At 38.5% G+C, this 24,482-nt stretch overlaps 1 protein-coding gene across 5 annotated transcripts in view; it reads left to right on the forward strand.

Moving 5' to 3' along the window:
* ALS2CL (ALS2 C-terminal like) overlaps positions 1–24,482 on the forward strand; it is a 320,431-nt gene that overhangs the window by 206,755 nt on the left and 89,194 nt on the right. For 4 of the 5 annotated variants that reach the window (XM_053713729.1, XM_053713732.1, XM_053713730.1 and 1 more), the window contains 7 exons: positions 2,006–2,071; positions 8,222–8,384; positions 9,630–9,758; positions 11,936–12,055; positions 12,146–12,222; positions 12,636–12,702; positions 22,511–22,707. In XM_053713729.1, the coding sequence (XP_053569704.1) occupies positions 2,006–2,071; positions 8,222–8,384; positions 9,630–9,758; positions 11,936–12,055; positions 12,146–12,222; positions 12,636–12,702; positions 22,511–22,707 (819 nt within the window). The remainder of the gene's footprint in view (positions 1–2,005; positions 2,072–8,221; positions 8,385–9,629; positions 9,759–11,935; positions 12,056–12,145; positions 12,223–12,635; positions 12,703–22,510; positions 22,708–24,482) is intronic. The other variant, XM_053713731.1, reaches the window with a different exon arrangement.

The following is a 24,482-nucleotide window of genomic DNA, read 5'->3' on the forward strand; positions in this document are numbered from 1 at the left end:
ATATTCTGATATCGCTTGCATGTAAACGTTAACTTGACACTTGTAATCTAGCCCATTATCATTATATTGTGTATATATATATATATATATATATATATATATATATATATATATATATATATATATATATATATTAGGTACACCTTGCTAGTACTGGGTTGGGCCCCCTGTTGCCTTCTGAACTGCCTTAATTCTTCATGGAATAGATTCAACAAGGTGTTGGAAACATTCCTCAGAGATTTTGGTCCATATTGACATGATAGTATCACGCAGTTGCTGCTGATTTGTCGGGTGCACATCCATGATGCGAATCTCCCATTTCACCACATCTCAAAGGTTGCTCTATTGGATTGAGATCTGGTAACTGTGGTGGAGGCCATTGGAGTACAGTGAACTCATTGTCATGTTCAAGAAACCAGTTTGAGATGATTTAAACTTTGTGACATGGTGCATTATCCTGCTGGAAGTAGTCATCAGAAGATGGGTAAATTGTAGTCATAAACGGATGGACATCCTGGGTTATGATTGCTTATTGGTGGCTACATTTAGCCACCAATAAGCAAGTGTAACCCAGGTTCTGAACCAAATGTGGGCCGTCTCCTAAGCTTTACATCCCTGTTTTTTAAATAAAGATAGCAAGAGAACAAATAAAAATTGATAAAAAGAGTAAATTAGAAAGTTGCTTAAAATTGCATCCTCTATCTGAATCATTAAAGAAAAAAAATTGGGTTTAGTATCACTTTAAGCAAATCGCTGAATTGTATTAATTGGGACAAAGTATTCTCAAATGAAACATAGAGGATAAAAGGATACCATTTAAAACTTTGTTATAAAAATATACACATAAACACACCAATTAGCAAGAGCTATCAAGGGTGCTGAACCTAAAATTGACCCGCCAATATGCACCATGACTGCGGTATCAGACCCAGATCTCTCTAACAATGTGTCAATGTGCTCCACAATATGCCTAACACAAGCCCCTGGTAGACAGAAAACTGTTCTATATAAGGGATCTGGATGACAAATTACCCTATCAACCTTCCTAATAATAGAACAACCAACATCTGTCTCAGGCCCAGACTTGTATGTTCCTCTTCCATGGCTGAAGGATTGTTCATTATATTAGGCAGAAGAGCCCTCTCTGAAATTGCCACCCTTAAACCAATATCCCCAACATCTTCACTGAAGCTGGCAAATCTAATGGGGTTTACCAGCTCACAACTGGCCTGTGTCTTACTTCTACTACCCCATCTAACTGTTAACCAGCTACTTCCCTGAGTGCTACACTTATAATCTATGCTGGTTATATGAGCTGGGTCAGTGGTGCACTAGTGTTTGTGGATATGAGTGAGTGGGCAGCAGCAGGTAGGCACATTTTAGTATGGAACCTCACACACTGAAGCCCTTACCTTCCTTTATTCAAAGTTTAGCTAGTGGAGATACAGCGTTTATATCTATGTTAGTGGTTGTGAGCTGGGGCAGATAATCAGTAGATAGTACAGTGTTAATGGATGTACTAGCAGTAACTCAACAGATAAGGTTGAGTGGGGTCCATGGCCCTAGCCTTGAAGTGGCGTCATGTATCTAGATGGGGAGTCTTATGCTCTGATGGTCCTGGAGTGAGTAGTGGAGGGTGGTGCCCGAGGGGTGTCTGTCGCTATGGAAGCCCTGGACTGGGGGGTCGGGCCCTGGAGGTTGGGGGCCCTGTCACTTTTGGTGTGGTGCCCTGTCCCTGAAGGTTGGTGTGGCAGGGAGGCAGCAGAGTTTACCCCCACTCACATGATACCCTTACTAGTCTGGAACCCCTCAACTAGCTTATATAATATACCCCCCCCCTACTATATGCCACTACACAGAGCGCATTTCATGGTCTCCCTCTTGTTAGTATACAGGACACATACATCTCTTCCCTCAGTTAGGTGACAGTGATGCTAAAAACAGTGTCTATTTCTTTGTAAAGCTGTTAATACAGAACTTTATTAACTTTGCATTGTTATTGCAGATACTTTGTGGCAGTCACAAACTACATGGTTGTGAAGGGATTTGACAGGGCAGCTAAGAACAGCAGGTAAGATTTTGAATTGATATGTTTATAGTTTTTAGTTGCGTGTGAATTATATATAAATCTGTAAAATTGTATTAATCATTAGAGGGTCATGACAGTCATAATTAAACTCTCATGGCTCTTACAGAGCAGCTTTTAAAGATGTTGACATTTTCTTCTATAATAAAATGTACTTTGTTCTCTTAGTATCCATTGTTGAAAAACATACCTAGGTAGGCTCAGGAACAAGACTGCACTATTGGAAGCTACCTGGTGATCGGTGGCTACACACGTGTCTCTTGTCATTGGTTTACCAGATGTGTTCAGATCACTCCCAGTAGGACATTGGTGTTCTGGACTTTAGCATTGCAGGGGTTATATGTACTTATATGCAAGTAAATTCAGTCCAAAGCGATAGCAGCACCACTCTGTTATAAAGTAAGATTTATTGGGACATCTCTACAATAAATGTTATCGTGGTGATGTCCCAATAAATCGTACTTGTAACAGAGTGGTGCTGCTATCTCTTTGGACTGAATTTGCTGTTGGGTTTATACAGGACCCTTAAGCGTGCACCCTGCAAGTTTGATAGGTGCTGCTGGACACTGTTTTGTGGAATTGTTATATGCAAGTAACACATTTGAGCATTTTTTTGCACTTTTATGTCCATTTAGAGGAAATAAATATAAAATCTTCGTAATTCAAATATGATGTAGATTTTTTTTAAAAAATTACAATTTAATTGTGTTATCTAATGTATCTATTTCTCTCAGCCTCCTTTGTTGAAGCTTAGCTCATTTCCCATGAGATTATAATGCGGTAAGCTCAGGAGTGTGTATGCGTTTGTGAGCACTAAATAGCAGCAGTAGCAGTGTTTGTAATAATGTTTTATGTTTTGCATGTAGTGTTTAAATCACATGCATACATCTTCACCCCTGTCTGCCCCAGCCTGCCTCTGGCAGACAGCAATCCACTGGTGGAATTTACTATTGCACGCTAGCGCTATTTTGCGCTTGCATGCAATGCCACCCCCTGCCCGCGCACAGCCAATCATGCGTGGGCAGGAGCTATCAATCTCTCCGAGCTGACAAAACCGGGAAGATTGAAATTCTCCATCTAAGAGGTGGAGAAAAGTATTGAAAGCAGCTTGATATATACTGGCTGCAGGTTCTCTTGTGACAACCTGCAGACGTAATGCGGCGACAAGAGAACCTGCAGTCATAATGCGGCGAACGGCTTGATATATCGAGCCCATAGAAGCAAGAAGACCTGTTTTCCTAATACTGTGAATCATGCTTCCTCATTGGTTGGTCCACAGCAGAGGATATGTACATGTGGGACCATTCTGTACAAACACAAGGACAGATTCCTCCCCTCATAGCGGTCCCCCTGTTGAGACTTCACTACTGATTGCAGGGCTAGATGGGCTGATAGAGGTGTGGGCCCCTGTTTCAAACAAGATCCTCTAACATCCCTCTGGTTATTCCCCTAGCAGAGGAGATATGTTTCACAAAGGAGAAAGAGAAAGTACATTTGATAAAATAATTACATTGGAGAGTTTCCAAGGTTTCATGTCCCTTTCTAATAAGGTTCCAATACTTACTGAATAGATAAACAGATATTTATCTTGATATCTATGTTGCTCTGTTTGGGAAACAAAACATTCATATCTAAATCAATCATGGAATTCATTACAAAAGTTAGTCATAGAAAGTAATTATTTTTAGGGAAGTGACTGATAATAATCTCATAGTGACATTATTTAAATTAGTTAACAAGGATATGACGGCACCATATATCTAGGCTTTATTGCTATGTTGCATTGGATGTATGATAAGCTTAGCCTTTTTGTCATATTAAATTGGCTTATTGGTATTATCTACAGTTAATGACCTGCGATCTACCCAACAATAACCATCCTGATGATTGCCTATAAATCTCATTTTTATCTTTAATTACAACGGCTATAAAATTATATTTACAATCAAAAACACAACACATTTCTCAAGCTGCAATATAAATGCTCTTTATTAATGTATAAATAACAGTAAGCTAAATAGCATATTCAAGGCTGAACAGAAACCAGAAATGAACCTAAACAAACTTACTTGACATATCATAAATGGACATTGACCTGTTAAAATACAGAGAATTGTAAAAAAATAAAGTAAACCAATATACATGTGAGAAATATGCATTTTAATTTGAACAAATGTTATTAAAAAAATTACAGTTTTACACTTTTTAATAGCAATTCAGAAGTATCCTTGTCATCTGCTGCTGGCTTATAGCGCTTTACATTCAAGCTTCAGTTCAGCTGCTCTTCTGCTGCCCTGAAGATGTTCCCCATGGGCAATAAGGTGTTAATAAACTTATGTTATCAAACAAATAATGTTGATCAGATTCATACTGTATGATCCCACGTATTAATCGTGGAAGCAAAATATATATATTTGGGTTTTTTTTTTTTCATGGCAATCAATCAAATATATATATATTTTTGGTCTGTTCATATGTCATTGATTAATACATATCTATTAGTACTTATTATTACTGATTATCCCCTTGGTAGAGTCGTGAGAAGTTTGTTTTTTTTTGGGGGGGGGGGTGTGAAGGATCACAGTCAAAATTAACTCTTCTCCTTTTGTAGTTAATGAGGCCATTTTCCAACACCGTCTTATAACTTATAATTAAAAATCATTCAAGTAGTGAAAAAGTGTGTGAGTATTATACCACTATTGGAAATAAATAATATTGACAAAATATGACAACTCCCTCCCAACTGTGCTAATTTGTGTGGGACAATCCTGGATTCTGAGCTCTGCCCCATGACATGTAGACATGTGCAGAATTGCATGCCCTATCCCAACACACGTTAATATCAATTGCGCTCAAGCGAACACGTTTACTTTCAACCTGTAGCACACAAGCTACTTCCTACACGCAAAGAGCAGCTACAAACCCCTTTTCACTTGTGTGCAACAGATAGCGTGACACTCAATCTCTAGCTTATAGCAATAGGAATTTATTTAAATAAAAAAAATGCAGAAATCAACAGACTTCAATAAGATAATCACATGGTGCTTTTTTTTTTTAATTGTGTGATAGATAGAACTGGTTTGGTTGATTATTTAATACTTTAATATAAGTATAGGGCTAGATTACAAGTGGAGCGCTAATTTATAGCTTGATAAATAATCAGCCATTTCAAGTGGCTGGTTATTAAAAACCTCGAGCTTGCGGTAGCAATTAGAGCTTATAAAATTAACCAGAGATCAGATCTATGTTTAATTTTATAAATGTGCCCCAAAATACAGTAGTGTGTATTTTATAAAAAAAATAAAAAATTATAGCATAAAATAATTGTACCATGGAGTTTTTGGGGGCTATAGTTGGCGGGTGTGGGGTGTCAGAAATAAAACGGCTCTGAAAAGTGCCTTTACATTGTGGTCTATGGGAATTTTGTGTTCCCAGTAAATATATATGTATATGCTTATACACATATATATTTATGTCTTAATATGTGTATATATCATTTAAGGGAGGTACCCCCCCCCGCACGACCCCCCTCCCGCTCCTGGTCAGCTATTGTATTTCCATAAGGCATAAGTCATCTCTGATAATAGAAAGTTCGTATGCATATAGTTACACAGACCAGCTGGATAGAATGTACTTTGCAAGTGCACTCAGTCAGTCGTTTTGACCCACAGTGCTTTGCGAACAAACCGGGGACTCTGTGGGGAATTTCCGGGAGAGTTGGGATGTCTGTGTATATAATCATATACATATATATTTACAACATGCTGCCATCGCTTCACAACTTATCCACCTTCGCTGCACACTGCTTTCCTGCAATGCGAAAGCGAGCTCGCATTCGCATTGCTGTCAACTTGTAATATCAGCGCACATTAGCCTGCACTGGTATTACTCAGTGGAGTGCAAATATCTCTTTCACAAAAGCGATATTTAGCGCTCCACTTGTAATCTGACCCGTAATGTTTAATTAATGACAGCATTCATTTATTTTTTTGTAACAGAAATGAATTTGTGACAGGTAACATTTGTCAACAATGACACTCAATGATTTTATAAATCAAACAAGCAGACAATAAATCCAACTCTGTCTACAATGTTGTACTTAATGACATGGCATATATTCACTGTTTATTATTTTACACAAGGTTGACAAGGTGTGGCAAGTCAAGTATAAAAGTAATTCAGATAACGTTATAAAAATCTCACACCGCACTCTAGTCTCAAGGAACACACAGACACAATATATTGTAAAGTACAGTTTTTCCCTACATTTTTATTTAATATATTTGTTTCTGTAATCATCTAACCTGCACATTATCTAGTAGATAGTGGGGTTGTGTCACCTTAGCACTCAGCTACAGAATTATTAGTAAAACTGAATATTCGCAATGTAAGGCAATGGACACTTAAGGGAAAGTTCACCCAAACATTTTCTCCTCTTTAAATTGTTCCCAATGATTCATTTTACCTGCTGGCGTTTATTAAATAGTTTGCCCCTATTTTGGCATTTGAAATAGATAATTTAGCCTGTGGTATCCATAACTATAGTAAATGTTTGTATACTAGAGTATAGGCTATTGAATAGCCTTAGTAAACACAGCCAGCAGAAGAAATTACACTCCCAGTGGGGTGCAGGATAGTTAAGTAATACAATGTTAATTTTCTATTGTTCTCTCTAAGTATGAAGCTTTGGTTTTCCAGACAAATATAAGATAAGGAAGCAAGTGTGTGTACACAAAGTGATAACATAATGAGATTACCTGCAAGCTGAACCCATTGTAATATACACAAATAAACCTGAAAATGCAATTTCTCATACATTTTACACTCTGCAGCTGGTATAACAAGTCATTGAAAATACATTAATATAAAAAGTATTTTTACAGTATACTGTCCCTTTAACACAATGAGTATTCTGAAAATAATATTGCTGCCACATAGGCATTCTATTGGCTACAATGCCCGCAGCCTATGTACCCCTTCAACTGCTAAGCCATATCCACCCCTGTGTTTTGAGCAGAGTTTTAGATTCAGCTCCCTACTGTAGGTAATTGTTTTAGTGAAAAGAAACCCACACATACTATACTCTATTTTTTTTTTTCAGGAGACCCAGCAGATTTAAACTATTCCATTATTTAAATAAAAAAGTTTATAAACAGTAGTGTGTGTTTTCCACTAAACTCTATAGTTAAAGGGAATATCCTCGTATAAACAAGCACCTTTGCTTATAGTTAATGCACATTTATTCACACCAGGGGATCACCTGGCTATTAAATCTTATATAGGGATTTTATTCAAAAGAGGCCCTTCTGGGATTTAAAACAAGGGTTCTTAGGGGCCTTTAGGCATTTTTGATGATCTAAGTGCTTGGAGATCCCATTATTAAAAAAAAATGTGTGTTTTAAACTTTTTTTTTCTTTCTCTAAATGTGCACTTATACTTAGTACCCCCAACCTATCAACAGGCAATTGCCTTTCAAACTAGGATCTTGTGGGTTTCTACAGCTTAGGGGAGCTGATATTGAAATGTTTGAATACAATCCCCTCCCCCAACCAGCTCTATTAACACCCTCATGGTGGAATAATAGTGTTCACATCAGAACAACGTTCCGATTGATGCAATGCGATCATGTGATTTCAAGGCCAGGATTGGATCATAGGGGACTGCCTATGCTGCAAGGCACGCCCCCTCAAGGCCGATCCTTTCCTATGTCAAAGGGGGAAGCTGCAGGATGCCGTAAATTATGTTTCATGCCGTCCTATGACGTTGAATCCCAGCACTGTTAGTATGGCATGGAACGTCCTAGTGGCATAAAGGCATTAAGCTCTTTGCTGTTGCCCAGCACTTCTGGGTTTCCGGGGCAAGTTGACATCACCACACCCATGCACAAGGATATCACTGGCATCCCCAGATTCCCCTGCAATTCTGGAAAACTTGGCCACCAGAGATATGGAGCGGGGCACAATAAGCCCAGAAAGCCCCCATAAATAGCATTACAAGATCGTTATCCACACTGAATATATTGTCCTTATCCCCAGTTAAGAGGTTAAGAGAATAGAAGCACAGCTGAAAGATAAATGAAATACAAACTCAAACAAGGTAAATAATATAATTTTACCTCTGTTTTCTCATTGGCAGCAGTCACTGGAAGACATATAAAAAGAATTTAAAGCAGCTGGTTCGAGAGTCGAATGAAATTCCAACTGCTATTTTGTTACTGAGAGTTTTCACTGACCCGGTCAAACATTACGTGGAGCAATGTTCCTTAATATTTTCCCAGCTCAATCGAACACTTTTGGAGGTACAGTATGACACTATTTCTTCCTTAATACTCACACATAGAGCTATAACCAGGGCTTCAAATATCACCAGACGGCTATCTAGGGACTGCAGTCAGAGGAATGCATGTGTGGCTGGATATGACATGCAATCATTGCAATACACTCTTCATTTCCTTCCATTCAATCTGCTGCAATTTTAACTGCATAGTAAAGTAAGTAAAAGGCGGCAATGCATGGAATTATAGTCTATGACCAGGAACTGATATGAATGAAGTGAGTGCCACTGCTGATATTTGTATGAGGCCAATGGTTATAAGGATGGAAAGGGCCTCAGTACTCTATGGCCATTGGCACTTGAGTCGCAAACCCTCCTCTAGCAGTACATTAAAGGAACATAAATATCGCAAAACCAAAGGTATTCATACATTCTTAAAAACGTAGTGCACTTCAATTATTATAAAATGGGCTAGATTACAAGTTGAGCGCAAATATCACTTAAACTTAAGTGATATTTGCGCTTAACTGAGTAATACTAGCCCACACTAATGTGCGCTGGTATTACAAGTGAGGCGCAATGCGAACATGACCTTGTGTTCGCATTGCACTGAAGCATTGCCCTCACAAGAGCACACTTCCATAGGCTCCAATGGCAGCCTCGTTCTCATGCTGTCAGACACGGCATGAGAAAAAAAATGCTCTATCTGAACCATGCAAGTTTAATTTTGACTTCCCTATCCCTTTAATAAAGCTAATTACAATTCATAATTAAAGCTCCCAGCAAAATGTGAATTTAAATTGTGCAGTACAATTCTTATTTAATGTATACAGGAACAAAATTTATATAATATACACAGTAAATTTTGTTTCAATATATAAAGTTAAAATTGTACCAAGAAGTACAAAATTCAAAGTTTTTTTTGTTACATTGGAAAATGGGTCTTGCAGACTTGGCTAGTGAGGGTGTTCCTTGGGCGTATGACATTTTCTCACAGCTCTCATAGTATTCTCTAACCATGTTGCACCTGCAGGTCTTGCTGTTTTTTCTTTCAAAATGAAAACTGGAGCTTTTGGTTGCAATTGTTTCCTTTTAATATAAATACAACCTGAGCATAGACAGGGGCCAAGATACTAATATATATATATATATATATATATATATATATATATATATATATATATATATATATATATATATATATATATATATACAGATAAGGGGAGTGTGGATATATCATGTTTACTATTTTGATGTTTTGTGCTGCCAGGTGACAGAAGAAGAGCTGGTCACAGATTCGCTAAACATGTTTGTCAAACTAAAGACATATATAAGTCAGTCTCTGGATGAGGCCTCGCTGACCAAGAGCTTGTGGAACTCATTATCAAACAGACTAACAGTAAGTTAAACTTCCATAATAATAATAGGCACTTGTGATCAGCATCGTACTGGGAATAAGAAGCAGCCCTGGAAAATGTAAAGATCAGCCCTATTTTCAGTTGAGTCCATAAAATTCCCACGCCTCATTTTCTCAAGGATACTACTTCCCCCAATATATTTCAGAATTAAATGATATTAGTTTTGAGTAAAATCAGTGTGAGAATCATTATCCATAGTGTGATCTGTAGAAGACACTCAAAACAGTGTTACTGTGTCCCACTTGTCTAGACACTAGAAACCATTCAATAGAGGGCTATTAAACATGGTCACTCTAGGGAACAAAACTTACAAGGAAATACATTGTGACCTTAATACGTATAGCTCAGAGAAAAAAAGCAGTGTTATAGCTGCATCGCCTCACCAGCAGCACAACCCCTTTAAATTGTATTCCGTCAGCCCCAGCTGCTGCAGCCCACCAATAAATGGTGGTCAGTAAATATCACATCCAAGCCTTGGTAGTTAGTTTCTTAAAGGGACATAACAGCAGGAAATGCTGTAATGTGCTGTAGAATCTACTAACATTTTAGTTGCTGTTTCCTCTCTAGTGTTACCTGGGTCTTAGTAAGTCAGGGCATTGCTTTTAAATGATTTATTTTATTTGATAATAATATTGAATTTCACATGCGTGGGTACATGCGCACAGCACTGAAGTATTGTTCAACCAAAAACCCAGGTTGCCCACTGTAATTGGACGATGCACAATAAAATTGCGGTGAAACAAGGAAAAAGTCAAAATGGAAGATATTTAGGCATTTTATTAATTCATATTGACCTGGTGAATGATTAAATAAAAAAAATTATATCCTCTTAATATCCCGTAATGTTAATCTTGTTTCTCAAACAAAAACACGCCAAAATAGAAAACAAGTTTTTTATAAATAAATTAACAGACAAAAGACATTAGATATATAGGGGCCCATTTATCAACCCTTCAGATTCGCCAGAAACACCAGTTATGAAGCTGCTCCATAACCTGTCCGCCTGCTGTGAGGAGGCGGACAGACATTGCGGGAAATCAACACGATCGAATACGATCGGGTTGACAGACACCCCCTGCTAGCAGCCGATTGGCCGCAAATCTGCAGGGGGCGGCATTGCACCAGTAGTTTACAAGAGCTGCTGGTGCAATGCTGAATGCGGAGAGCGTATTGCTCTCCGCATTCAGCGATGTCTGTCGGACATTATCCGCTGATCGGATCATGTCAGACAGAGAGTTGATAAATCGGCCCTATAATGAACAATTTGTAGAGTATTATGCATAATACATTATATACATGTTCAAATGTATGACTAATTTATTTACAATTTTTTTCATTTGTTAGTGAAAAGGTTAATTTCACATGTAAATTGATATTAACCTTTCACACGGTACTGATGTAAACAGTTGTATTATAAAGGGTGTTCTGGTCGATTGACCATTCTATTAGTGATTTACATTTTTGACAGGTATAACTGGTAGCTTCAAAATGGCAATCACAGTTTACTTTCAATTCTGGTCATTTGTGCTTTAACGATACTAACACTCACGCGGGAGAAAGTTAGTTTTAACTTGCAAGAGCACAGTATTCCTGCAGTAGCAGTTTCACATTAGCACAATTTGCACTAGCAATCTTATGCAAAATACCGCTTCACTTGTAATCTAGACTATAATTATTGCTTCCTTTACACAGCCTAGCGCACACGGGGCTGCAAATTTCTCAGTAAGAGATGACATCCATAGGCCAGTGGTGTAGGAGGAAAGTCTGGGAGGAGAGAAAAGCAGGGTCTTATTATCTGACTCTTTATGACAGCAACTGTGCTGAAAGGCTGAATGTTTCTCAGGGTTTCACTCTTATTTTTGATCAATTGCTTTCACACTGTGTTTGTTTAGCTTCTCAACAGGTTTTGCACTATGACCTCATTGGTGAAATAAAGTGGTTATGGTAGGCTGGAGTCACCAACACTGTAGTGAATTACAATTTGACTATTAAAGTTCTTGATGTTGCTGTCAAATATCCTAAACTTTCGCGTTTTTATCATAGAATGTTAAATAAAATAAGAATTATTGATATTATAGTTGGAGATGAGTTCATAAAATACAACATGCGCTAAATAGTACGAAACAGACTAAAAAACAATACACCTTTTATGTTCCAGTATGCGCTATGTATAGCTGAGCGTAGGCTTCAGGAAGACAGCAGGAATATCCCGATTGCTGTCACCACAGGCAGATATGACCGAGTGCTGCTCTTTGATGACGTGCTTGTGTTCCTACAGGTACATTGCATAGTTCTGTCTTCAGACAATTTTTAATCCTGTGACACATTTTGATTACGTTTATATTATTTTTTTCTTTTTCTTTTCAAGGGGAATGAAGTTCACAGGTTCGATTTACAGACAGTTTGGCTCGATTCAACAGCAAAACAGAAATCTGATCCAAATAAGTAAGTAGAAATACCAACAGAAAGAATCTTATATCAGTTTTATTTTAAAGGTATTTTGAGCACAGCACTGAATTACTGAAAAAATAACTCAAATTAAAATGAAACTTACAGTTACATAACACTGGTGTTTAGTGGGATGAGCAATGGTGAAGGGATAGGGTGAGGGCAAAATATGGCGTGGAGAATGCTGGGAGTGTTGCAGGAGGACAGATTGTGTCTTGTGGCTTCTGATATGTTCTGTTGCATTATAATTTACACGTGGCAATATGACCATTCAGTGGTACCAGTGGATTTTGTGTGCTAGAGTAAATTAACATTTTTACTGTCACTTTCTATTTAATATGGTGTTTACATGGTTAATTCATCTATTTTTTATCGGCACTGCTTGGGACTGACGTATAATCTGTTTTTAGCTTGGTCCTGCGCATCATTACCCCAGAAGAGGAATTCTTCATTTCTGCAAAAGATCCACAACATCAGGTCAGCAAAATAGATACAGTTGTTATTTAACGGATCAGAGTCAAACAAATGTTATGTGAGTCAGTGTAAGCATAACAAGTGATTCATACAGTCTAATAGTAATTGGTGACAAACAGTAGAACATGCTTATTATTATGAACAGTATAAAAAAATACCAGGTGCAGGAGTCGACAAACCCTCTACAGCAGGGTATTATGAGGCCACAAAAATTAGACCTGGCACCATGTTTGTGAACTGTGCTTTGCCTCCTGGTTTGCCTACTATAGCCCTGCAACCACTGATTGTATTTTAAATTGCACATCATAATGGAAATATCAGAGATCTGTGAAGCTAACTCTTAATTTCTATTTCTTACAACCAGAAGGAAAAATCACTGCTGCAAGTGTGTTGCACAGAAGTGGATAAACTGGGTTAGGAATAGGAGCGCCAATGGGCTGAAGTATGCTATCAGGAATCTGCTAGAGTGTTAAATAACAACTCTAAATGATGTTAAAAAGTATTTAATACATAATCAAATTAAAAGCCAAGGATGGTCAAATAAAACATATCCCACTTGGGAATAGATGATCCGTGTAGTAACAGTTTTGGATGGTACCAAAACTAAACAGTAGATAAAGTCCTTTGTAGATATAATCCTCAAATGTGTATTGCAATCCTTAGTGGGAGTGAGTAAAAATAGTGAAAAAAAGGAAATGTGAAAAATATTCTTGATATATAGAGGAAATCAGAGGAATATCCGCTTCAGATTACCTGAAAATAAAATAAAAGTACATGTGCAAAATCTTCTAAGTGTGTGAACCCAAATGAAGATAAGCTTACCAAAATATGAATGCATCAATGAATCTGGGAAGAACTCGAGCCTCAAAGTCTGTGTGTAATCAACGCATTTCGGCCCAATAGAGGGCCTTTTTCAAGACACGATATCTTGAAAAAGGCCCTCTATTGGGCCGAAATGTGTCGATTACACACTGACTTTGAAGCTCGAGTTCGTCCCAGATTAATTTGCGCTCCTATTCCTAACCCAGTTGTACTTCCCCTTTATAGATCATGTTAGGTGATCTTGAATAGTGAGCTTGTATGTAACATTGGTGCAGTTAACTACATTGGATGTCCATAAGTGGTTAAAACCCTTGTTTGCTTGTGTGCATCAGTGGCAATCACTGAGTTAGTTCAATGTTTAATGTGTGGAATTAAATAAGTTATATTTGTTTGTCTGCATGCCTATACACACACATTTAATCAGTGATTTAACACTACGTTTACAAGAAACACACATTGAGCAGTGTATTAACCACTTGATACACACATACAAATTTTATTCTGTCACCTAAACATTGAATAATAGTCAAACTGTGCCAAGTGGGTCACACAGTGTGACGGAAGTGAGTCAGTACAGTTAACATGTATAAAGGTAAATATTTAGTGAATGATTGAGCTAGATAATGTGACAGGGTCAAGTTAGTCAACTGAATCAGAGGGTAGCAGCACCAACTGAGCAATGCTTTAAAATCAAGAGAGTCAAACTATGGCCAAAGTGAATCTCTCTTTAAACCAGTTCTATGCTGAAAATATTCTTTAGTGCAGTTGGCTGCATTCATCAAATAACTAGAATATATTTGCACATCATTTCTGTGTACTTGGATATCATGGGGCAGATTTATCATGTGTCTGGCGGACATGATACGATGTAGCTGATCATGTCCGCCAGACATCTATAAATGCAGACAGCATACCCAGTCGGCATTTATCATTGCTTGTGAAATACTTGTGCAATGCCGCCCCTGCAGATTCACAGGGGGTGTAAATCAACCCAATCGTATGTGATCGAGCGGATTGCTGTCCACCGCCTCAGAGGGGGCGGACGAGTTAAGGAGCAGCGGTCTTAAGACCGCTGCTTCTTAACTTATGTTTTCGGCGAGCCTAAAGGCTCACGCAGAAACAGCTGCATATAGCCGCATTCGGGGCATAATAAATCGGCCCCCATGACTGTTCTTTACAGAATATAGAATCAGCTGGTTTAAACAAGAGTAGTGTCCTAGTGCATAATGATAAAAAATAAATAAATAGATATGTAGGGAGAGAGCTGCTGAGTAACTTAGTTTTGACTTTTAGAAATAATTACTAGACAATAATGCAGATGTTCCCATAAATAGAAATACAGATTTTGGCAGCAGTTAGGAAGCCCATCTGTTCTATGTATATTCCTTTCTAAAGAACTGGCTTAAATGCCAGCGCATGCGCTTTATTTAGAGCCCAGAACAGTGAAAAGTAGACTGCGGAATAAGACTGCTCATGTCCTCTGAGTGTGTATGTAGTGTGTGGCTAATTGTAATCACCTACTAATGACATTAGACCCTTCTTTATAAATCTATTTCTAAAATGACATCCCATTCCCTTCTGTTTGGTTTACGGAGTGAGATAGGGGCAGGCAATGAAAAAGCCCCATCTTGCTTAAAAGAATTAGACGTGCAGATTATTAGGATCTGAATGCAGAAGAAGGTGGCCCCTCTTGGCATGCGGCTCTTTTAGGATTTATTCTTGTGAAAGTGCAGTACACGAATATCTCTGTAAAACAAGATCTTAGTGTGTTGAGCTTTAACAAAATGAACTAAATGAGCAGCCGCATTTGGATCTGAGAGAATGATCTAATAAGAATATTCCTGGAACCTACTGATGCAGATTGTACCATTACAGCAGTGAGTGTCAGCAATGCAGGTTAGAGAGCATATAAACCCTCATACAAAGGAGTGAATCCCCCTCTTTAAAATTAGGGTCTGAACTGCCCACCTTAGTAAAGAAGAGGAGACAGGGTCTTGACATGTTCTCATCTGTAAAAATATTCCAGGTGTCCAGCGGTTCAGGGGATTACTGTTCCTAATGGTAATCAATTTCTTCCTAAGTGTATATATAACCTTATATATTTTTAAAAAATGGCTGCTTCTCGTATACATAAGGTAGCACTGGTGTTTGTAGCTGTTTCTGTGTGATTTAGGAGCCCTCCTTCCCCTGCAAGCCTTGAAACTTACTAGCAGGATACAGCCGGCCAGCCAATCAGGAGTGTCACATGAAACAGATACTATATTGTATATTGTGTATATAGCTGTGTGCAGAATTTGACAGTGCTTGACCCAATTAAGCACTATGGTGGATGTCCAAATAAAACAACATAAGGGACCACTGGAGAACAGACAAAAAAACATATGATAAACAAATTCTGCTTAGTTAGCCATATCGTTGTGGCGAACCTTAATAGTCTCTGAGTGAAATAGAAATCAAGTTTGTGCTGATAGCTCGCTTACACAAATCATACCCAAGATATATACGATTTTGAGTTAAAAAGTAAGATTTATTGGTGAAAGTACATGTAAAATCACAGACCTGGATGGCGTCAGTATTCAGCAAACAGAAATACCTCTGACCCCCAAATGGTTTACCTGATGGGGGGTAGTTATCAATGGGTCTACTTTTCCTGCCTTCGCCGGTTCAATATGCCCGCCTAAGCTCGCCTACCATCACCGCCGCGGACCTGCAAAATTTTGCCTAAGTTATCAATAAAGCTGTCAAAAAGCCGCGCACCAAGTACGGGGCGATGAGCAGCGGACTGTGAGAGTTATCACTCATCCGATCTCGCTGCTCTTCGGCTTTTTCACAGCTTTATTGCTAGCCTGTCACTAAGCACCCACACTAACTACACTGTTCTACCCCTATACCGGCGCCCCCGGAGCCCCCCCGCAACTCAATAAAGTTATTAACCCCTAAACCGCCGCTCCTAGACCCCGCCGCAACTCTTATAAATGTATTAACCACTAAACCGCCGCCACCTACATTATACCTAGTAACCCCTATCCTGCCCCCCCTATACCGTCGCCCTCTATAATAAATTTATTAACCCCTATCCTGCCGATCCCGGACCTCGCCGCAACTAAATAAATAGTTTAACCCCTAAACCGCCGCTCCCGGACCCCACCACAAACCTATATTAAACTTATTAAGCCCTAATCTGCCCCCCCTACACCGTCGCCACCTATAATAAATGTATTAACCCCTATCCTGCCCCCCTACACCGCCGCCACTGTAACAAAATTATTAACCCCTAAACCTAAGTCTAACCCTAACACCCCCCTAACTTAAATATTAATTAAATAAATTTAAATAATATTTATCTTATTAAATAAATTAATCCTATTTAAAACTCAATACTTACCTTTAAAATAAACCCTAATATAGCTACAATATAATTAATAATTACATTGTAGCTATTTTAGGATTTATATTTATTTTACAGGTAACTTTGTATTTATTTTAGCTAGTTAGAATAGTTATTAAATAGTTATTAACTATTTAATAACTACCTAGCTAAAAGAAATACAAAATTACCTGTAAAATAAATCCTAACCTAAGTTACAATTAAACCTAACACTACACTATCATTAAATTAATTAAATAAATTAACTACAAATAACTACAATTAAATAAACTAACTAAAGTACAAAAAATAAAAAAAGCTAAGTTACAAAAAATAAAAAATAAGTTATAAACATTTAAAACATATTACAACAATTTTAAGCTACTTACACCTAATCTAAGCCCCCTAATAAAATAACAAAGCCCCCCAAAATAAAAAAATGCCCTACCCTATTCTAAATTGAAAAAGTTCAAAGCTCTTTTACCTTACCAGCCCTTAAAAGGGCCTTTTGCGGGGCATGCCCCAAAGAATTCAGCTCTTTTGCCTGTAAAAGAAAAATACACCAACCCAACATTAATACCCACCACCCACATACCCCTAATCTAACCCAACCCCCCCTTAAAAAAACCTAACACTACCCCCCTGAAGATCATCCTACCTTTAGTCGTCTTCAGCCAGCCGACCCACCGATGGAACTGAAGAGGAGATCCGGAGCGGAAGAAGTCATCTTCCAGGCAGCGCTGAAGAAGTCTTCTATACGATGAAGTCATCATCCAGGCGGCGCTGAAGAAATCTTCCATCCGGGCGATGTCATCTTCCAAGCAGCGTCTTCAATCTTCATCCATCCAGAGCGGAGCGGAGCCATTTTCAGACGAGCCGACGCGGAGCCATCCTCTTCTTCCCGATGACTACCGACAAATGGATATTCGTTTAAGGGACGTCATCCAAGATGGCGTCCCTTCAATTCCGATTGGCTGATAGGATTCTATCAGCCAATCGGAATTAAGGTAGGAAAAATCTGATTGGCTGATTGAATCAGCCAATCAGATTGAAGTTCAATCCGATTGGCTGATCCAATCAGCCAATCAGATTGAGCTCGCATTCTATTGGCTGATCGGAATAATTGTAACTTAGGTTAGGATTTATTTTACAGGTAATTTTGTATTTCTTTTAGCTAGGTAGTTATTAAATAGTTAATAACTATTTAATAACTATTCTAACTAGCTAAAATAAATACAAAGTTACCTGTAAAATAAATATAAATCCTAAAATAGCTACAATGTAATTATTAATTATATTGTAGCTATCTTAGGGTTTATTTTACAGGTAAGTATTTAGTTTTAAATAGGAATAATTTATTAAAGTATAGTGTAGTGTTAGGTGTAATTGTAACTTAAGTTAGTTTTTATTTTACAGGTAAATTTCTCTTTATTTTAACTAGGTAGCTATTAAATAGTTAATAACTATTTAATAGCTATTGTACCTAGTTAAAATAAATTGAAATTTGCCTGTAAAATAAAAATAAATCCTAAGCTAGCTACAATATAATTATTATTTATATTGTAGCTATATTAGGGTTTATTTTAAAGGTAAGTATTTAGTTTTAAATAGGATTAATTTATTTAATAAGAGAAATATTATTTAAATTTATTTAAATAATATTTAAGTTAGGGGGGTGTTAGGGTTAGACTTAGGGGTTAATAATTTTATTACAGTGGCGGCGGTGTAGGGGGGGGCAGGATAGGGGTTAATACATTTATTATAGGTGGCGACAGTGTAGGGGGGCAGATTAGGGGTTAATAAGTGTAATATAGGTTGCGGCGGGGTCCGGGAGTGGCGGTTTAGGGGTTAAACTATTTATTTAGTTGCGGCGAGGTCCGGGATTGGCAGGATAGGGGTTAATAACTTTATTTTAGAGGGCGACGGTATGGGGGGGAAGGATAGGGGTTAATAGGTATTATGTAGGTAGCGGCGGGGTCTGGGAGTGGCGGTTTAGGGGTTAATACATATATTATAGTTGCGGCGGGGACCGGGAGCGGTGGTTTAGGGGTTAACATATTTATTATAGCTTGCGGTGGGCTCCGGGAGCGGCGGTTTAGGGGTTAATCAGTTTATCAGAGTGGCGGTGGGCTCCGGGAGCGTCGGTTTAGGGGGTAATACATATATTTAGTTGCGGCGGTGTAGGGGGGGCAGATTAGGGGTGTTTAGACTCAGGGTACATGTTAGGGTGTTAGGTGTAGACAGCTCCCATAGAAATCAATGGGATGTCGGGCAGCAGCGAACATGAACTTTCGCTATGGTCAGACTCCCATTGATTCCTAAGGGATCCGCCGCCTCAAGGGCAGCGGTTTGAAAACCAGGTACGCTGGGCCGGAAAAGTGCCGAGCGTACCTGCTAGTTTTTTGATAACTAGCAAAAGTAGTCAGATTGTGCCGCACTTGTGTGCGGAACATCTGGAGTGACGTAAGAATCGATCTGTGCCGGACTTTGCCCGGCAGATCGAAGCTTACGTCACTAAATTCTACTTTTGCCGGTGTCTAGGGCTTGATAACTAAGGCGAATCAGCCTCGCCACAAATACGCTGCGGAATTCCAGCGTATTTGAGGTTGACGGCTTGATAACTACCCCCCGATGTGTTTCGCCTAAGCTTTATCGAAGGTGGTCATGTTCTAAACAAAGAACGCCAAACTTTTAAATATTCCCCTTTTCACGTCACTGCAGATCCACTGACTGGAAAAAACGTCACTGCAGATCCAATTGGAAAAATTGTTAAGACATGACAAAACAGTTGCTATGTAAGCCAGAGGGACATATCCATTCACGGCCCCTCAAGCAGACACAGTGTGTATCAGTCTCATCATAATGACAATCGGGTTTTCGCACATGTACTTATACTTTATTTATTCATATACTTTTATTTTTCTATTCCTTAATTTTAGATAGTCTTTAGCGATTCTCTGCATATGTAACAATACTATCACATTGATCAATATTACAGATGGAACAGCACCCGTTAATTGCATACTTTAATCTATATAAATAAATAAAACAGTTAAATAGAATAGTTAGAGCAGGTAGTTTATATATATATGTTTTGTTCATATAGCTCTATAAGGACATTCTTGCAATTGATGGTTATTTGTCATATTGTACAAACAGGCTGTCATATTTTACCAACTTCCCCAAAACTATGTACAATTTAAAAAAACAAACAAACATTAAAATAACTGATTACCATTTACAGTCAGAGGAAGGAACACTTCATCAATAGCTGAGGTCCTTATTGCAAAAGAAATAAGAGGGTCATGATTACCTCACAAGAGTTGTTTAATTAATATACCGCACAGAAATTATTTGATATACTCTTTGGGGCTGATTTATTAAGATGCGGGCGGACATGATCCGCTGTAACGGATCATGCCCGCTCGACATCGCTAGATGCTGCATACGCTGTCGGCATTTAACATTGCACAAGCATTTGTAGTGAAATTCTTGTGCAATGCCGCCCCCTGCAGATTCGCGACCAATCGGCCGCTAGCAGGGGATGTCAATCATCCCAATCATATTTGATCGGGATGATTGCTGTCCGCCACCTCAGAGGTGACAGATAAGTTAAGAAGCAGCATATTAAATCGGCCCCTTTATGTTTATACAATGTCGCCAACAGTATTTTAAAAATGTATTTAAAGATCCAAACTAAGATTTATGGATTCAATCTTATATTAGCCCTGAAAGAAATCTAAATCCCATCTGGCATTTATGCCATTTGTTTTTTTTGTTTGCAAATAGAAAATCCTTTTTGCTTCTTTAAAAAAGGAGCCGCCTGGACCTATCTCCACCTCTTAGTGATTTTGGTAAATAATCTATTAAATACATTTTTAAAATACTGTTGGCGACATTGTATAAACATAGAGGGGCTGATTTGTCAATGTCTGGCGGATATGATACACTGTAGCCTATCATGTCCGCCAGACATCGCTGAATTCCGACAGCATACGCTTTTGGCATTTAACATTGCACAAGCAATTCTAGCAGGGGGTGTCAATCAACCTGATTGTATGCAATCAGGCAGATTGATGTCCGTAGCCTCAGAGGCGGCGGACGAGTTAAGGACCAGTGGTCTTAAGACCGCTGCTTCTTAACTCCTGTTTCCATCTTGCGCGGAAACAGGGATATTCAGGACCATTCAGCCCTTGATAATTCGGCCCCAAATAACTTCTGTGGGATATATTAATTAAATAACTCTTCTTATTTCTTTTGCAATAAGGACCTCACCTATTGATGAAGTGTTCCTTCCTCTGACTGTAAATAGTAATCAGTTATTTTAATGTTTGTTTGTTTTAAATTGTACATAGTTTTGGGGAAGTTGGTAAAAAAGTCAGTTTGTACAATATGACAAATAACAATCAATTGCAAGAATGTCCTTATAGAGCTATATGGACAAAAAATATATATAAACTTACCTGCTCTAACTATTCTATTTAACTGTTTAATTTATTTATATAGAGCAAAGTATGCAATTCTCGGGTGCTGTTCCATCTGTAATATTGATCAATGTGATAGTATTGTTACATATGCAGAGAATCGCTAAAGACTATCTAAAATTAAGGAATAGAACAATAAAAGGATAAGTGCGAGAACTCGATTGTCATAATGATGAGGCTGATACAAGGTTGTAAACAAATAGATACAATATTGCTACACTGTGTCTGCTTGAGGGGCCGTGAATGGATATGTCCCTCTGGCTTACATAGCAACTGTTTAGTCATGTCTTACCAATATTTCCAATTGGCCAAACATCCTGATACTTCTCTTCCAGTCGGTAGATACGCGACAAAAGGGATATTTAAAAGTTTGCTTCTCTGTTTAGAACACGCCCACCTTCCATAAAGCTTCAGAAAAACGTATCAGGTGACGCATGTTAGGGGTCGGAGGTATTTCTGTTTGCTGAATACTGACCCCATCCAGGTCTGTGATTTTACATGAACTTTCACCAATAAATGTAAAATTTTAATTCAAAATTGGATGTGATTTGGATGTGATTTGGATGTGAGTTGTGTAAGTGAGCTATCAGCACAGACTTGATCTATATTTCACTCAGAGACGATTAAGGTTCGTCGCAATGATATGGCCAACTAAGCAGAATTTGTTTATCATATGTTTTTTAATCAGGAGTGTCAGTCTTACAGCTCCGCAATTTACCTTGCAACTCTCTAGCAGGACTTTACCTATGTGTTTAAATAATTTTCAAGGGCAAATATATATAGTTATGTAGGGACACTAATGCAAACATTAGATGCTCTAACAAGTCCTTTTAATTCATCTTCACTTATTTCATTGTATTCCCCCGTCTCATACACCCACACACCAGTTCTGCTGGAAGGAAAGATGTTTATTTTCTATTTTAAAAGTAATAATCATTAATGAAGACAATGCACCTAATGTCATAGTGCTGTGGAGTATGTTGGTGCTTTATAAATAAACAAATACTAAAATAAATAAATAAAATAATTGCAGTAGTAAAAATAATAATAATAAATAGCTTCATAGTTTGTGTTTGGAATAAAAAAAACAAAGAATTATTATTGTCTGTAAATTTGCATTTTTTAATTTCCTTATTAGGTTTTGTGGTTGTGGAAACTAAACCAGCTTATCCGCCAGAGAGTGAATGGAAACAGAGATTTACCTTTATGGGGTGGGACAGGGGAGGCCAATGACCCTCCAACGTGCCGCCTGTGTACATACACATACAAGAATGATGGCAGATTTAAGAACGCTGTATATGAAGGAGAAATGTCCTGGGGAAAACCACATGGCAAGTAAGTATATTGCTTTAACCTAAATGTTAATTAGTTAGCACAAAAGTAGAGGGCCCAACAACAAAAAATAGTACTTACCGAAAAGGCACCCAACGTGGAATAGGAGTATACAATTACCTAACAGGAGGAGGCAAAGGAAAGGTCCCCGCAACACCTGTGGAAGGCTTGTGACCAATTCCCATGAGGTGAAAAATGTGTCACTACCCATACTCCCAATAAATCCCTCCAACAAACACTGTACTCTGAGGGGAAAATGGGCCACAACTCAATCTGAGGATCCCTCTCACTGAAGAACAACATGCACATATTCATTCTTCACCCTGCTCCAGCAGAGACAAAGACAAGACTAGTTTCCAGTAAGGTGGGAGGGGTTTTATAGAGCTCTTGGGTTTGGGAATCTTTGCTTCCTCCTAGTGGCCGGAAAGAGTAGTTCCCAGAAGAAGGGATTTTGTGGACTCTTCCCACCCATATGAAAGAAAAGAGATATTGTCCATATTTAAGAAGCTTTAAAGAGACATGAAACCCCCCCCCCCCCCAAAAAAAAAAAAAATGTTTCATGATTCAGATAGAGCATACCATTTTAAACAACTTTCCAATTTACTTTTCTTGTCTAATATGCTTCATTCTCTTATTATCATTTGTTGAAGATGCAGCAAATGCACTACTGGGAGCTAGCAGAACACATCAGTAAGCCAACGACAAAAGGCATTTATGTGCAGCCACCAATCAGCAGCTAATTCCCACCTCCTAAAACTACCTAGGTATATTTTTAAACAAAGGATACCAAGATAATAAGCAAAATAGACTATATGTGTAAATTGAAAAGGTGTTTAAAATTGTATAATTAAGGGCACATTGTGGGTTTCATGTTCCTTTAAAGGGACAGTCTACTTGATTTTTTTTTATTGTTAAAAAAATATAAATACTACCTATTCCCCAGCTTTGCACAACCAACATTTTATATTAATATTGTTTACAACCTTCAAACCTCTAAATTTTTGACTGTTTATAAGCCTCCCATGCTGCTTCTTATCTCAGTACACAGCAAGACACTGCAAGTTCACGTGTGCCATATAGATAACATTGTGCTCAGTCCTGAGGAGTTATTTATGAAGCTGCACTGATTGGCTAAAATGAAAGTTTGTAAATAGCACTGAGATAAGGGGGCTGTCTGCAGAGGCTTAGATAAAAGGTAAACACAGAGGTAAAAAGTACCTATACTATAATCGTGTTTGTAATACCTCCATCACTGTTGTAGGTTGCTCCCGCAGCCAAATCCCTGCAGCGTGAGAAAGCTTCAGGAAGCTCCAGCACTCTCAGCTGTTAAGTTACAGCCAAGAGTTGGAGCTCCTGAAGCTTCAGGCATCTGCCGCATATGGAGCCGGAGTGCGATCGGTACTCCGCCTCCATATGAGGGCAGATGCCTGATTGTTACAGACTGTGTGTGTCACCGTCTGTAACGATCTTCTGCTGGTGCCAGCAGGAGGTGTGGGCAGGAGGAGGGTGGGTGGCTCAGCAGCGGAGGGGGGGAGGGAAGGGGAGGAAGTGAGAGGCTATGCTACAGAAATTAAAGGAACATAGAAGGGTGGGGCAGCTACACTACAGAAAAAGGGTTTGGGGGTGCGGGGAGGGCTAAATGGTGATCGCGGGAGGGGAGAGGTGGTGGGACCACTATACTACAGAAAAAAATTAAAATAATAAAAAAGGGGGGTTATAGGCAGCTGTCAGTAGATAAGATGGTAGCAATAGTTAGAGGGGGCTTAGAGAGCTGTTTG

Source organism: Bombina bombina, chromosome 5, assembly GCF_027579735.1.
Source record: "Bombina bombina isolate aBomBom1 chromosome 5, aBomBom1.pri, whole genome shotgun sequence".
NCBI lineage: Eukaryota > Metazoa > Chordata > Amphibia > Anura > Bombinatoridae > Bombina > Bombina bombina.